We start from the raw sequence: 15,123 nt of genomic DNA, 5'->3' as shown, positions 1-15,123 counted from the left end.
TTGCAACGTTTATCAAACGTTGCAAAAGATAAACTTTTTGCAACGTTTGGTAATTGTTGCGAAAAGGTTTATCTCTCGCAACGTTTGATAAACATTGTTGAAAATAAAATTTTTTACAACACTAAATTAACGTTGCAAAAAGGCGACATTAGCAGCATTTACTTAAAAAATGTTGTCAAATCTCAATTATTAACACCGATGGCAACATTCACTTATTAAAATGTTATAATAGATCCTTTTAGTAACATCTAATTAATGAATGTTGTCTTCTACATGTTGTAATAATGCATTTTTATTGCAGTGACAGGAGCGATTGGTGTGCTATATTATTTAAAGTTTTGCTATTTGTTTTCATTTCATAAGACATTGAAATAGAAAGGAATAAAATGGAGATAAGAAGATGAATTGGTTTTAGTAACCTGAATTCTTCGTCTTTTCTTCCACTAACTAAATATAAACATATACAAAAACAAAAAGCCAGCAGAATAGAAAGTTAAGAAATGGTGTATCTGAAGGATTAGAGAAGAAGAGGGATTAGCCTAATTTTTACAGTAAATGGAGTTAGCCAAGAGGAAGAAAAGAAAAAGAAGGAAATGATTAAAATAGAAAAGAGCAAAAGAAGAGGCAGCAGATCAAGTTTTAGTGAAGGCTTTTGGTGAAATTAGTCTTCAACCTCTAGCATTTTTGAAAAGTCCATCACAACCTTTAAAATCGGACTTTCCAACATTAAAATCCATTTGCATTTAATCCTTTTCACATAATTCTATTTAGCATTAAATTTTCATTACGTGAGATGCACAAGTTAACTTTTTGATGGGTAAAATTGACAAAACATCATGCTTAACATTTAATGTAATTTCGACCCTAAATATTTCATTCATTTTCAATTCCAAACTCCAAAAGAAAAGTGGAAAACACTTTCACTTTAACGCACAAATCTCAGCAAAAATCAGTTGAAATCATGGCTATGGTGAGAATTTTTTGTGTTAAGTTTTTTTTATTGTTTTGCTTGGCAAACTATTACTTTCATTTATTTTCTAAGTTTATTCAAATATTGGGATTTATATAAAATATTATTAATTTGTTATTTTCTTTTCTATTTTCTTTGTATTTTTTTTTAATCTATGGATAACAGAAAGTTATTTTATATTTTTTAACAAAGTTTTTAAACAAAATATATAACTTTTTTGTTTTTTGAAAGGGTAATTAGCAAAAACGTTCATAACTTTCATTTTTTGACATTGTCACCCCTACCTTCCACCTTTCAATGCACAAAAGGTCATTTTTATCCATTTTTGACGATTTTACCCTTTTATTTAAATAAAACAAAAACAAAACAAACGAAAAAAATCATGAACTAATTGCAACCAAAGTCCCAAATCTTCAAAAAGAAAAAATTACAAATGACTTAAAAATAAATTCTTAAAAATCAAAACTTAAAAAGGGAAAAAAAAAAAAAAAAACACACGCGCAAAAACCTTTATTCTTAACCCACCAGGCACCAAATTGGAGAGCTTTGAAATTTTTGATAAAGTTTTAATTAAGTTTTGTGGCATGAATTCCAATGCATCATTTCCAGCCAAATTGGAGCAAATTTAAGTGTTGAATTGAAACGGAGTCGACAGGCATTCATGGGTAGAAGGTGCATCTTCACTAATTGGTTGATTCGAGACAAATTGATGAAGACCCGTATATGCATTTTGTTTACCATGATGAGTAGAAGAAAATGGTGGTGGTCACCGATCGTGATCCTTAATGTCAGCATCAGAATTTAGGATGAAAACTGCATGGTTTGTTGCCTTCAAACTGGAATGAGATTGAATCTGATTTAAACTGTTTCTTAATGATATAGAACCATGAAATTGCTCGCCTACTTGGAGTATTAGAAGCCTGTAATGGAGTTTGGCCATAGGTGTTGGAGGGTTGGCCGGAATTGGTGCTGAAACCTTGCATGAAGGCATGTTTTTAGGCCCAAATTTCATTTGATTTTGAAACTGTTATGAGAATTTTTGGTATGGGATTGTAGAGTGGGATGATCTGGTCCAACATGCAGCCATTCAATTAATTAATTTTTATTTAGCAATTATTTGCTCTAATGAAGGGAGCATTTTTCGACAATTTAGGTGGCGGTAGGTGTTGGGTTAAACTCTAGTAATTTAGGTGGTTGTAAGTTAAATTCACAGTAAAAATAAAGTTTTTTTTTATTTTTTATTTTTAAGAATATATTTTTAACTCATTTATAATTTTTAGAAAATTTGGGATTTTGGTTGCAATTAGTTCATTATTTTTTCTTTTTGGTTTTTTTTATTTAAATAAAAGGGTAAAATCATAAAAAATGGATGAAAATGACCATTTGCACAATGAAAGGTGGAAGGTAGGGATGAAAATGCTAAAAAATGAAAGATACAAACGTTTTGCACAATACCATTAAAAAGTAGGGACATTCTGTGTCAATTACCTTTTAAATGTCACATTATTTTTGCTAGCTACAACTGTTGTCAATGATCGAACGTAATAGGTCCCATAAATCAAAATCCTGATCCCACCACGCATTCTATTGAAATTCAGGATAAATTGCACCAAGTGTCCCAAATCTTTCAGAAAGTGCCATGGGGTCATATAACTTTCATTTTGCATCCAAAATCCCAAAATATTAAATTAATATGTAGCTCTGGTTTCATCTTAAAGCCCGTTAATTGACCAAAGAATTAGGAATAAACCTTCATTCAACCAATTAAAAGAGGAACAAAAAGAGTATTCCCATATTATCTTATTTAAAATATTTTAAAAAGAAATAAAATATATAAGGAAAAACAATATAAAGAAAATGGCTTAGGGATATCAACGAATCGAGTCGACCTAACTCAGGAGCCGAAACTCGAGGCTCAAGCGGAGTTTCCCTGGGGTTGGGAAGACGAAATGGGGCCACCCTATAGAGCTGTCTTTGAAAGCTGTCCAATCGGTCTAATCAATCCTCTAGTTGAAGAGTCCTAGCCCCCTTTTCTGAGGGTATAGTAAGATGAGACAGATTCTCTGGGCTGGTGTCTTGCTAAGACTTCTTCAGAAAAATCTTTACACATATCATTTATCATACGCTTTACTGAAATAGATTTCGCGGAAAACTAGTTATATCCGATCTTGGAATTGAGAGACCTTCCTACAAAAAAATCTTTCTCAAAAACCTATGGCCCTCTGTACCCAAAACAGATGCGCTAACCAGACTGCGTTACACCTAGTCTCCTCACCCCATAGCATCTCACAATTGAGAAAGTGTTCAACTTTAAAGGTCGGAGAAAGACTCTCTACAAGCGGATAGGAGGCTCGAGTAAAATCGTCCAAGCTTTTTTGCGAACCAAAGTCGAATCAAACTTTTTCTCAGCCAAGAAATTAAGGCTCGGGCTTTACCGAGCCAAGGTAGGCAGACTTATTTTTTTGGTTTCTTTTTCTCTTTATAGATAAAGGCAGCACCGTGCCGCCTAAAAAAAGGCAACTGAGTGCTGCCTTAAATTAAGGTAGCAACCTGTTGCCTATTTTAGGCAGCAGCGTGTTGTTGCCTTTAATTTTTATTATTTTTTTAAATTAGGCCCTTTGAGTCTGAGCCGAGGAGCCACATGGGCTGACTTGGGCTCGGCCCGGCACCCCAGGATGGGGCTCGGCCCAAGCCTTGAGTTGGGTCGATTTGAGCTTTTTGCGGGTCGAGCCACGAGCGACTTGAGTCGACGAGTTCGATTGCCATCCCTAAATAGTTCTTTTTCCACCCCAAACCACGTGTTGCCACCACATCCACCGCTCTCATTCCCATTATCATTGTTGCATCATCCTATCCGCCCACCCTTTCCATTACTAAATTTGTTTTTCATCCGAAACTCTGATTCTAGAGAAGATTCTATGATAGATCTTTGTTTTGGAGGATTGGCCGTTGCACGACAAGAGTGAACAAGTAGGTTATTGCTAAGGTGGGATGGGGAATGAGTGGAGTAGTGGTGGTGGTAAGTGGTAAGGAGACTATTTTCTTTTTACAAATTTTTTTATTTTTAATTCTTTTCTTCTTTTCTATTTATTTTTAAACTAATTTCAAATGAAGGTTGATTCTATTTTTTTTGGCCAACTTACAGACTTTAGGAGCAAAATATTCAAGAGACTCGGAGCTGCATAATAATTTAAAGGATTGGAACTTCGTCACTTCAGACACAAAAATGAAAAAAGTTTTGAACCCATTGCACTTATTCTAAAAGTTTGGAGCCCTGGCGAAATTTACCCAAATTATTTTGTAAACGTTCATTAACCATAAACTCGTTCATTTTTATGCTTCCAAGCAATGCGTCAAGGGATAAAGATTTTCTCTTTTCTTGTCATTCTTTTCTTTCATCCATGAGTGTACAGCCCTTTTTTAGTGGGGAAAAAAAATGTTAAAATAGCAATTGTTCAATGTCAATATTAATAATGGATATGAGTTCAGTGTTGATCTCACATTAATTGTATACTTATATTAGATTTTCATTTTTTACTAAAATAATTAAATCCTATAACTACGCTCTACACTTGACTTGGGAAGAAATCGAAAATATAAGAGATTAGTATTTGACTCAACCTATTTTTCCACTTTAATTCATATAATCACATATTGAAAATATTTAATTATATTGACGATCGATGTCCCTAAATTATTCTACAATCTCTCGATTCGAGTCGCACTTATATCTATATGAGAATTGCGAATAAAAAACAAAACATTTAGCACAACTAACCATCAAATAGAGATTGCATAAATCACAACGTTATTATCTATATACATATTACTTGTTAAAAGAGCTAAATATTTACTTTAATGCTCAGTATCAATACGTGTCTCAGTGAATCCTAAAATCGGGTGCATAATAGGAAAAGTAATTATAAAACAATAATCAAGGACAATCGAACTTAAAGTACAAAAAGTAATTATAGAATTAAACGTTTAAAGTTTTGTTACAACGTCACCCTATAGATATAAGAAAAGTTAACAATAAATATTCAAATTAAAACAAAACAAATAAGATACAACGACGTGTAGAATAATAGAAGACAAAATATGAACTGTTGAGTTCTCCAAACAATTTTCAATTATTTTATTCTTACTTTTTAGTTTGAACCCAAAAGATCCGAATTCAATTCCATGATTTAATTATTTTATTTTATTTTATTTTTCCAAATCGGTCTCCAATTTCACGAAATAGTACCCTGCCAATGCTTGTCACCACCACCATCTCCAGTGCTTGTCATTGCTGGCAGAAACTCCATCACCAAATCTGCACACCATCTTTTTTACTATCTCCTTAACAAACGTCAAATTTACACCACCATCATCATTATGCCAAGAGGAAGCAATTATAACTAGAATTGGTAATGTGTCAAAAAAAAAAAAAAAAAAAAAAAGGAAAAAAAAAAATTCTAAAAAAAAAAAAAAGGTAACAAATCAATTCTACACAAGATGTTATATTCAATTAATTTTATATGAATATAATTTAAGTCGAATATAATAAAAAATCTTAAAATTACATATCAAATGCTCAGCGGAAGGGCTTCATTTGATTGGGCCTATGAATAATCACATGGGAAAATTATCTTGAAACCTACAATTAGAGATTACATATCATAAATAAGGGTGATTAGTTTAGATTTCATATATCAGGTGGCATTAGAATTAATAAATATTTACTTAAAACATGCATAATTACTGACTAATTAGGTAACTAAATCTAATCAAATAAAATTATAAACTAACCATATCAGTTTTAAAATTTATCCTACTTACTCTCTCTCCTCTTCTTCATTATATGCACGACTCTCTTTTTTTCTCTTCCACATACTCTCCTAGAGAACACTGGCTCATACGATATTTATCCCACTTTCTCTCTCTCCATCTTCATTATACACGATACTCTCTCTCTCTCTCTCTAGAATATCAGCTCACACGATCATCTTCTTTAACTTACACGGTGATTTTTCCTTTTCAATATTCCCTTATTCCAATATCGCGCAGTCCTCGCATCAAGTAAAAAACAACGCCATTATCACACAAAACTTCACCGTGAAATCAACATTGTTTGTGTTTTTTCTAAAAATTACAAATAATAAAAATGGTGTTAACTCGTAGTGTAGAGGATAAAAGAAAGGAGATAGAGAAGGGAAAGAGGGAAAAAGAGGCTTCAGAATGTTCTGCTCGAAAGAGGTTAAAGATAACGGGTTCTGGAGGAAAATCTTCAAAAAAGGTGAATCAGTGTTTATATTTTCAATTTTGTTGTGCATTTATTTTCTAGTAAGCGTTGTATTGTATGAGTCGACCAATTATGACCCCAATCGTGTGTTGTGACCTAATTTTTAAACTTTGTGATCTGTGTTCGGAGTTATTTTGAACTGATTTAAATAGTTTGTGACTGGTTTTTTTCCATGACCTGAACACATTTTGTATGTATGTGATAATAAATTTTTGTGACCTTTATGATGTGTTTGTGACCTAGTTTTGGATAATATGTGATATGTATATAATGATGTGGTGTCTGGAGTAAGGGTGTTAACGATGTGCTCTGACTTCTACAAAATGCCGTGTATTTATTACTTGATTTTAATAGTTTTTGATTAGTGTATCTCTTCCTGATATGAACACATTTTGTATCTACAAAATGTGTTTAGAATGCATGTTTAATACAGTAAATTGTTTGTGACTTGTATGATGTATTTGTGACCTGGTTTTAGATAATATGTGACATATATACAATGATGTGGTGTTTGGAGTAAGGGTGTTTGTAATGCTTTCTGACTTCTATAAAATGTCATGTATATTTGGAAGTCGTAGTAATTTTTGTTTTATGATTTGTGTAGGAGTGGAAGTATTTAATAAAACCAAGCAAATGGTTCCCTAGGAAGATAACAGTTGTATCTATTCAGCATGTTATCACAAATTTTGTGATGAAATTCAGTGATGCACAAAAGCAGATACTTGAAAATACATGTTTCTCCCACTTTGTGCACTGCAAGGAGATTGTCATCCAATCGCGGCTCATTCATTAGGTCTTGTTACGGGAGGTTAAACAACCAAACAAACTGGAAATGTGGTTTAATTTGAATGGAAGATTCATTCATTTTTCTGTAGCTGAATTTTGTATTGTGACTGGACTCCGGTATTCTGGTGCTGATGATCGACCAATGTTAGAGGCAAAACCTTCGAGAATTAAGGAGAAGTATTTTAGTGACTTAAAGACGATAACCAGCCATGATGTGAGAAGAGTATTTGCGTCACTGGATGAGGATGCTTCCGAGTATGATGTGGCTAGACTAGGTATCATTTTCCTCATCGCCAATTCTTTGTTTGTGACGGCATATGCTAAGGTGGTGGATCATTATATCTTTTCACTTGCTGATGATTTCAACACCCTATAGCTGTTCCCTTGGGGGAAATATCTTTTTGAACTTACATTATCGTTGCTGAAGAAAGGTTTGGAGAAAGAAACCAGTCACTACAGATTGTCTGGTTTTTTAATTGCTTTTCAAGTGTGGTTGTACGAATGTTTGCCTGGTATTGAGGGGAATGTGGCTGCACGTGTGGGTAAAAAATACCCCACATAATGAATTGGAGTACTCACAAACACCCTTCTGCAGCATTGTTGGGTGAGAAGGTGTTTTCAAGTGAGAATGTAAGTTTTTAAATTCATTATGATTTGTCATGTAACCAAATTTAAGATACAACACATGTCTAAAATTTTTAAAACTTGTATGTACCAGGGTGAGATAAATTATATTGACCCGACTGATGTTGAGCTCACGACGCCTTACATGAGATGTTTGAAATTTGAAATTTAGATATACTGTGACATGAAATAAAATATATTTGTGACCTTTAGTTCGTTAGTTTTAAATGCTGTTATAATGTGAACTGAATCTTGTGAATTTTTGTTATGTGAATAAAATATTATAATGTTACTATAATGTTAGATGACATGTAGTTTTTAATGTTACTGAAACATGTGACTCACTATTATGTGACCTAAGTACTGAAATGTAAAATGTACTAATCACTTTCTATTAGATATCATGTGACCTAATTTATGCCTCTGTCTAAACTGATTCATACCACTTGTATTTGTTGGATGACAGATTTGCAATATTCAAAGCCCAAGGAGCCTCACGAGAAAGTTAAGAACTCTAGAAATGAGTTGGGCAAAAGGCAGTCCACTCCCCTCTACTGACACCAAGGTTATTTCATTAGCAATAGTTCTGTATGTTGGTGTACCGTAGACAAAGATACATAATGAAAATATACCACGGGCAAAGGTAAATGTGGAGACGACAGATGATGATTTTGTGGATCCACCACCGAAACGACAGAAGGAAGCTGCCAGTCGAGGTCTGGAGCTCAGACTTGACCTATGCATCATTCTAATTGTTCATGTGTTCAAGTAAGTATTTCTTTATTAATAAATTGAATAAGCATATTGATACAAGCCATCTAACTGTAAAATCCATCAGGTTTGCGATCGATTGAACAAGAAAGTAGATGTGGAGATAAATAGGCTTCGTGTTGAAAATAAAGGACTGAGAGATGAGATTTAGTCCATGAAATTACATCTCACTGAAATTGATGACACTGCGTGTAATTCAAACACCTCTTCAAAGTTGAGTGAGGTTATTCGTAATCAAAAGGTACTGAAAGATGGGTTCACCAACATCAGACCGACTCTGGAAACCTTTGTTGGTTCAGTTTCTGATATCTTATCTTCATTTATGGATGATGTACATACAAAATTAACTGGAAAAGGACCTTTTGGGGTAAGCAAATAAATACCAATGAATATTTATCATTCAAGTAACTTTCATACCATTTCTACTAAATCAATTTTGTATTCTAGAGACAGGAACAAAAGGCTGATGACATGACTGATACGAAAGCTAAAGGTCAAATGGAACCTGATCGTGGTCACAACATCCTCCACTGAATACAATTTTGCAGGTCCTTCCTTTGATCTTGGCATTGGTGGCACACAGAGTCAAAGTCAGACAAATGTTGATGACTCATTTTTTGCAACGAAAGAAGTGCAAGACCAAGTGGATGAAATCATTGCATGCGTGTTACATTTGACTAAAGTTGATAAGGAAGAGGTGAGACGTACATAAACATTGTCAAATTATAATTAATTTGTTGCAGTCAAATTAATAATTTATGCTAATTTATGGTCTTTTTTATTTTAGGCTCAGGACGTTACACCTACTCCGATTTTTTTCTGGGCTACCCGTCAAGAGGGCGCACGAGCCATCCAAAACTCTGCAGTCTCCGTTTGTTAATATTCATGCACGCCATACTGTGACTGGAACAAAATCTGATTTTGGGAACATTGTTCTCAAAAACTATTTAAACAAAGTAGATAGTGCTGACATAATTTCTTTTCGAAATTGGTTTAATAGGGGATACAAGCCCCGAAATAGGTACATTCAATGTATATTAAATTTGTTAATATTACTTAACATTGTTACTGTGACCTATTATTAAATTTTGTGACTATGACAGTGCTGGTCACAGATTAACAGTTCTGGTCACAAAATAATATTACTCTGGACACAGATTAACGGTTTTGGTAAGAGATTAATAGTTTTAGACTTTGATCGCAGATTAACTGTGTATATGTGTACATAGGGCCAAATTCAATGACATAGACAACGTGATAAGTCTACCATTTGCATGTGGGACAGTCCTTGTCCATCAAAAGATTTGGTGGCATGCGTTGATCGATTTTGATTCTTCACTGAATAGCACGGTATGATAGTGCAAACATTTTTCACATATGGAAATATGTCACATTATGCATCTTATTTTTTATTCATGATAGCACTTGGATGCGTGCTTTCATTACAATCGAGAACTTGCAAAATTGGGGGGTGATGTAAAGATGAAGGCAACGACCGCGGACTGCATTTTCAACATGTCAATCCGGAGTATATACCCCAATTTTGTGAAAGACCCAAGTATTGTCAATAAGAAGCGGGATCTTCTCAAAACCATTAATGGTGAAAGACTAACATTTAATACACCTTGGAGAGAGGTTGAGTATGTACTTCTGTCGATCATGCCTACAAATCGGGCTCACTAGATGCTAGGACAATTGGATATTAATAAACGTGTCCTATACATTTTCAATTCCAATGACAAAACATATAGGGACAACATGGTTTATAAAGGGGTAATACCTACACATTTGATGAAATTTGTTGGTTTGTGGGTGGAAACTACTGATGGTGGAGATAAACACTCCAGGGAGCTGAGTGTAAACATTACACCTGGTTTATCCCAGTAACAAAATGGATAAGATTGCCTGTGTTGATTTTACAAACAATAACAATTTCAACATTCTTTCGTAGTTACTTATAGCTATTTTATGTAAATATTGTAGGCATGATTGCGCCGTTCTTATGATCAAGTATGCACAATTTTTGTTACACAATGATATTGCTAAGATGCCTATGTCATTTGATGCTGGGAAAGCTAAGATGGAACTTGCAACCTTGAATAGTGGAAGAGACAAAACAATGTCTGATGAATGATTGAAATGTTGACTGAAATGATTTAGTGGTAGATGTATATTGGAAAATACACTTTGTTGATGATGGATTTCCTTGTGGATGTTTTTGGTATTAATTTGGTATTAATTGTTGATATTTTTCAACAAAATTGTATAGTGGGTGAATATTTGTTTTTATATTTTATATTCATCATAGTACTTTATGTTTGTTGGTAGACAAAATATGTATTTTATGTTTGTGAACAGGGTATGACAATTTAAATTAGGTCAGAACTGGTCACATCCAGGCAAATGTTATTCATATTAAAATACGCAGGTCGTAAACGATGATAATTAGTCACAAACTATACTTACTCGTAAATTACTTTAAAGGTTTTAATATTTTACATGAGCCATCGTTAACAGCAAAATACATTCATCATAGTACATTATGTTTGCTTGTAGACAAAATATGTATTTTATGTTTGTGAACATGCTATGATGACAATTAAAATTAGGTCACAAAGGGTCACATTCGAACAGATATTATTCATATCAAAATACACAGGTCACAATTGATGACAATTAGTCACAAATTATACCAACATATAAATTACCTTGAAGGTTTTAATATCTAAGCCACGGTTAATAGCATAATATAGGTTAAGTATAAATGTTCAAAAACTATAATCCTCGTAATTTATGTTTTTTATCCAATTAAAATGGTGAGACATTACGAGGATAATTTGGTCAAAAATAAAACAGTTAACAATAAGTGTTTAAACATAACATAACAAACCAGCATGTGTGGTCACATTTAATATACAGAAAAGTCACAGATGGTCATAGACATCATAAACAATGTAGTAGTATATAACTAAATTCATAGCTTAATAGACCCTCTCAAAAACTTGAAACGCTAAACTAAATTTGTTCATATATGATAAAGTATGTGAAAGAATTCACTATTTTTATAACATCAGTGTAAATTATTGTAATAAATGTTCAAAAACTATAATCCAAAAATACACAGGTAATTAATCAACAATGAAAGAATTTCAAATCACAAAAAATATTTTCATGTTCAACAAACTGTGATATGCTATTTGAAATGGTTTTGTTGCTTCTTTGTCTTCAGTTTTTATGGTTTATGGTTAAGTGGCAACGGGTCCTTACATGTTCTACGATTGTGACCAGATTCTCTGCATCTTCTACATTTCACAACTTGTGATCTCTCAGGAGCTGATTTTTTTCTCGTCTCAGTAGGTCAGTCAGAACTTCTTTTTTGATTTGGGGCAAGTACAATTATACTCTTTACATCATTCGGCAAACTCCACTTTGCTCTTTTACCTACAGGCATAACTATCTCTTTGTAGGTATTCACATATGCATCAGTCGTGTAATAATATGAACAGAAATCAAACACATCAAACTTCAATGTTGCAAATACTGCTAGTGCATGTGGACATGGTAGTTGACCCACTTGAGACATTCTACAACAGCATGTGCGTTTAGTTATATCAATCATATATGATGAAGAATCATCTCGCACTTCAAACAAAGTGTGACTTGCAGGGGAAACCTAAAACTAAATAAATCAGTAATAATTGTGAATTTAAGTGAGATACAATTATAAATGTGACCATCATAATGTATATATTGAACACCATCTTTACCTTTAGATTTTGCACATCATGGCTCATTTCTCTTAGCAACTTTTCGTACTTGGTTGCAAGCTTTGTAAAAGTACAATGTGCATTGTCTCTATTCTTGCAAAAACATGATTGGACCGTTTGTCGTAATGACTCAAGAAGTTCCTCAATAGGATATTTTTTTGCTGCCTTTGTGACTGCATTTACAAATTCAACAATATTCGATATCATAGTAAAGTATCGATTTGTTGGCATGTGTAATCTGGACTATCTTTCATATCTTGCTTCCAACTGCAAAATAAATTCAGTTTCATCCATATTATAGTAAAATACCGTAATGATAAATGAAATATAGTTCATACATTAAGCGTGCATGGTCACATATGGTCACGGATGGTCACAGACACTAAAATAATATTACAGAACAAGTCACAAACAGTCACATACCAGATAATCTTTAACCTCTTCATGGATTGAGTCCAATTGTTGCATTTTGTATTCAAATTCATCTACTGTATACGCTCTTACAGCAGCATTGAATGCATGTGTGACATTGTGACCTGATTTTACATAATGGGTCTTCAAATTTTTAAGCAAATGGTATGAACAGATCCCATGCATTGCCTCTGGATATACAAATTCAATGGAATTTCTTATGCTATTGTGTCTGTTCGATACTATACATAACCCATCCCTCGATCCATATGCCCTCTTCAACATCTCAAAAAACCATCTTCATGAATTATCATTTTCGTTGTCTATAATCCCAAAAGCTAGTATGAAGATGTTGTTGTTTGCATCTTGTGTACAAGCTGTGAAGAGTGTACCTCCATAGTGGCTATTTAAATATGTGGCATCAACTATAATGACTGGCCTACAATATTTCCAACCGGCGATTGATGCACCCAAAGCCATAAAACAATATTTAAATCTATCTAAATGATCTGTTTCTATTCTTGTGATTGTCTCTATATTCATCTGTTCTAGCATAAAGAAATAAGAAGGCAGCAATTGAAATGAGGTTGTCGGATCACCTCTAATCAATTTTAATGTCTTTTCACATGACCTCCATGCCTTCATGTAGTTCACCGATATTCCATATCTATTTAACATGTCATTTTAGACGTTATTAGGGGTATAGATTGTACGTGAAGAAGTGTATTTGTACCCGATGCAGTTGGACACAATTGAGCTAGATGCTTGTCGATGAGATCCTAAGACAATGTTCATGGAGCATGTGTGACCACTACACATTTCCTTAATTTTAAACATTTTCATTTCTCCCAAGCGTGATGATCTAAATATCCACTTGCAATCGTTATGAGAATACTTTATTACGTACTCCTTCTTGTCCAATCTTAACACGTTATATTCAAACTTGTTTTGTTTGGCATAAAAGGCCAAGCTCATTTTTGGTATTTCCTTAATGCGGAAAACTTTTCACTCAACTACTTCTCTAGCATCTGCTTGAGATACTAATGTCACATCTTCTTCAATATTTCCTTTTTCAACCGTCATAATCGAGTCACAAATATCCTAAGCTATTTGTTGTAAAGAAAATACATTAGCTGATGACTCAATGGAAGTAGATGATGAGTCTGGGTATTGCAATGCACATGTTGACTTACATGAATTTGTAGCGATAACATCAACCATAATAAAATAGTTTGATACAGTTTCATCCAAAGATTTTAGCCTCAAATATGTTAAGACATTGTTGTTGCTTAGAATCCGGACTGGAGGTAAAGTAGAATCCAAAAAATATGGCAATCTCATAGCTACTTCTGCATGAATAAGCCCCAACTCTAAAACAACAAGCTCAACCAATTCATCATACTTGCATGTATCATTCACTACTATAAGTGACGTGTGACTTCCATATAACAGGCATACGTGAATAATTGTCATCCCTTATCACAAACAAATAAAAGCATGTCACACTTTATTCATTAAAATTAGGAAACATTCAGATGCAATGACGTTGGTTAATACAGGTCACAGATCAAGAAGTAAAGATACATCAATACATGTCACAAAAGTCCATATTTAATGTCAATATATTCACATACAATGAACAAATATAAGGTCACATAGAGTCAACTTTTAATGCGATGACATTGATCATAGATCAAACTATTTCCACATATGGACTGTCAAGATATTTAACAAATAGGTCACAATCTATTCAATTTCATAGTCACAACTAGTCACGGCCAACATAATCATGTATCAATATGAATGAATTACATAAACGGTTACAGCTAGTCACAGATCAGCATGTTTATAACTGTATAAACAGTTACACACGTATTTTTTGCCGAGCTTCAACATGTATAAAAAAAGAGTAAATTGAACGATAACTTGAAATGTAAGAAAAAAACCTTAAAATTCTAATCAATACCCTTTTGTCGAGCTTCAACTTCTCCAAAATGAAAGTCAGAACTATGTCAACAAAATTGTGACTTCATTGGATGATTGTAGCTTGAAATCAACAATTAACAGTATATTTTTCGTGATTTTGGAGAGTTTTGACAATTACGGATTTTCATTTTTTGTTCAGAGAAAATCCAATTCCTCCATATCCGAACTTCAACTTCTCCATAACAATGAAAATCAGAAGTATTTCAACAAAATTGTGACTATATTGATTGATTTTAACTCGAAATTGAGGAATCGCGATGAAGTTTTTGTGGTTTTGGAGAGTTTTTCAGGAAGCTTGTTGTTTAGAGAGAGAAAATCAGATTTGATTTTGTGAGAAAGGTGAGAAATATATTTAAATATGGTATATTTACTTATTTGGAGCAGATTAGTATTTTTTTTTTCTCCAAAAATAGTGCATATTATATTATAATAATATATTTTTTTATTTTTTCTTTACCCCCTGATTTATGAAAGATTTTAGGTAGTTTGTCAATTTTGAAATGTGATTTTATAATGTAGTGATT

The 15,123-nt window shown here is 33.2% G+C and overlaps 1 protein-coding gene across 1 annotated transcript; it reads right to left on the bottom strand.

The window, feature by feature from the left end:
* Positions 1-11,793: 11,793 nt before the first annotated feature.
* On the bottom strand, positions 11,794-12,433 carry LOC111388900. The gene is made up of 2 exons (XM_023013724.1): positions 12,203-12,433; positions 11,794-12,108 (listed from the first exon to the last, which is right to left on the bottom strand). Exons 1-2 carry the CDS (start codon positions 12,431-12,433, stop codon positions 11,794-11,796), a joined length of 546 nt encoding a protein of 181 aa, XP_022869492.1.
* Positions 12,434-15,123: the final 2,690 nt, after the last annotated feature.

Source organism: Olea europaea, unplaced genomic scaffold, assembly GCF_002742605.1.
Source record: "Olea europaea var. sylvestris unplaced genomic scaffold, O_europaea_v1 scaffold537, whole genome shotgun sequence".
Lineage (NCBI taxonomy): Eukaryota > Viridiplantae > Streptophyta > Magnoliopsida > Lamiales > Oleaceae > Olea > Olea europaea.
Note: the sequence above shows the minus strand (reverse complement) of the source record. Positions and strands in the feature narration are given on the sequence as shown.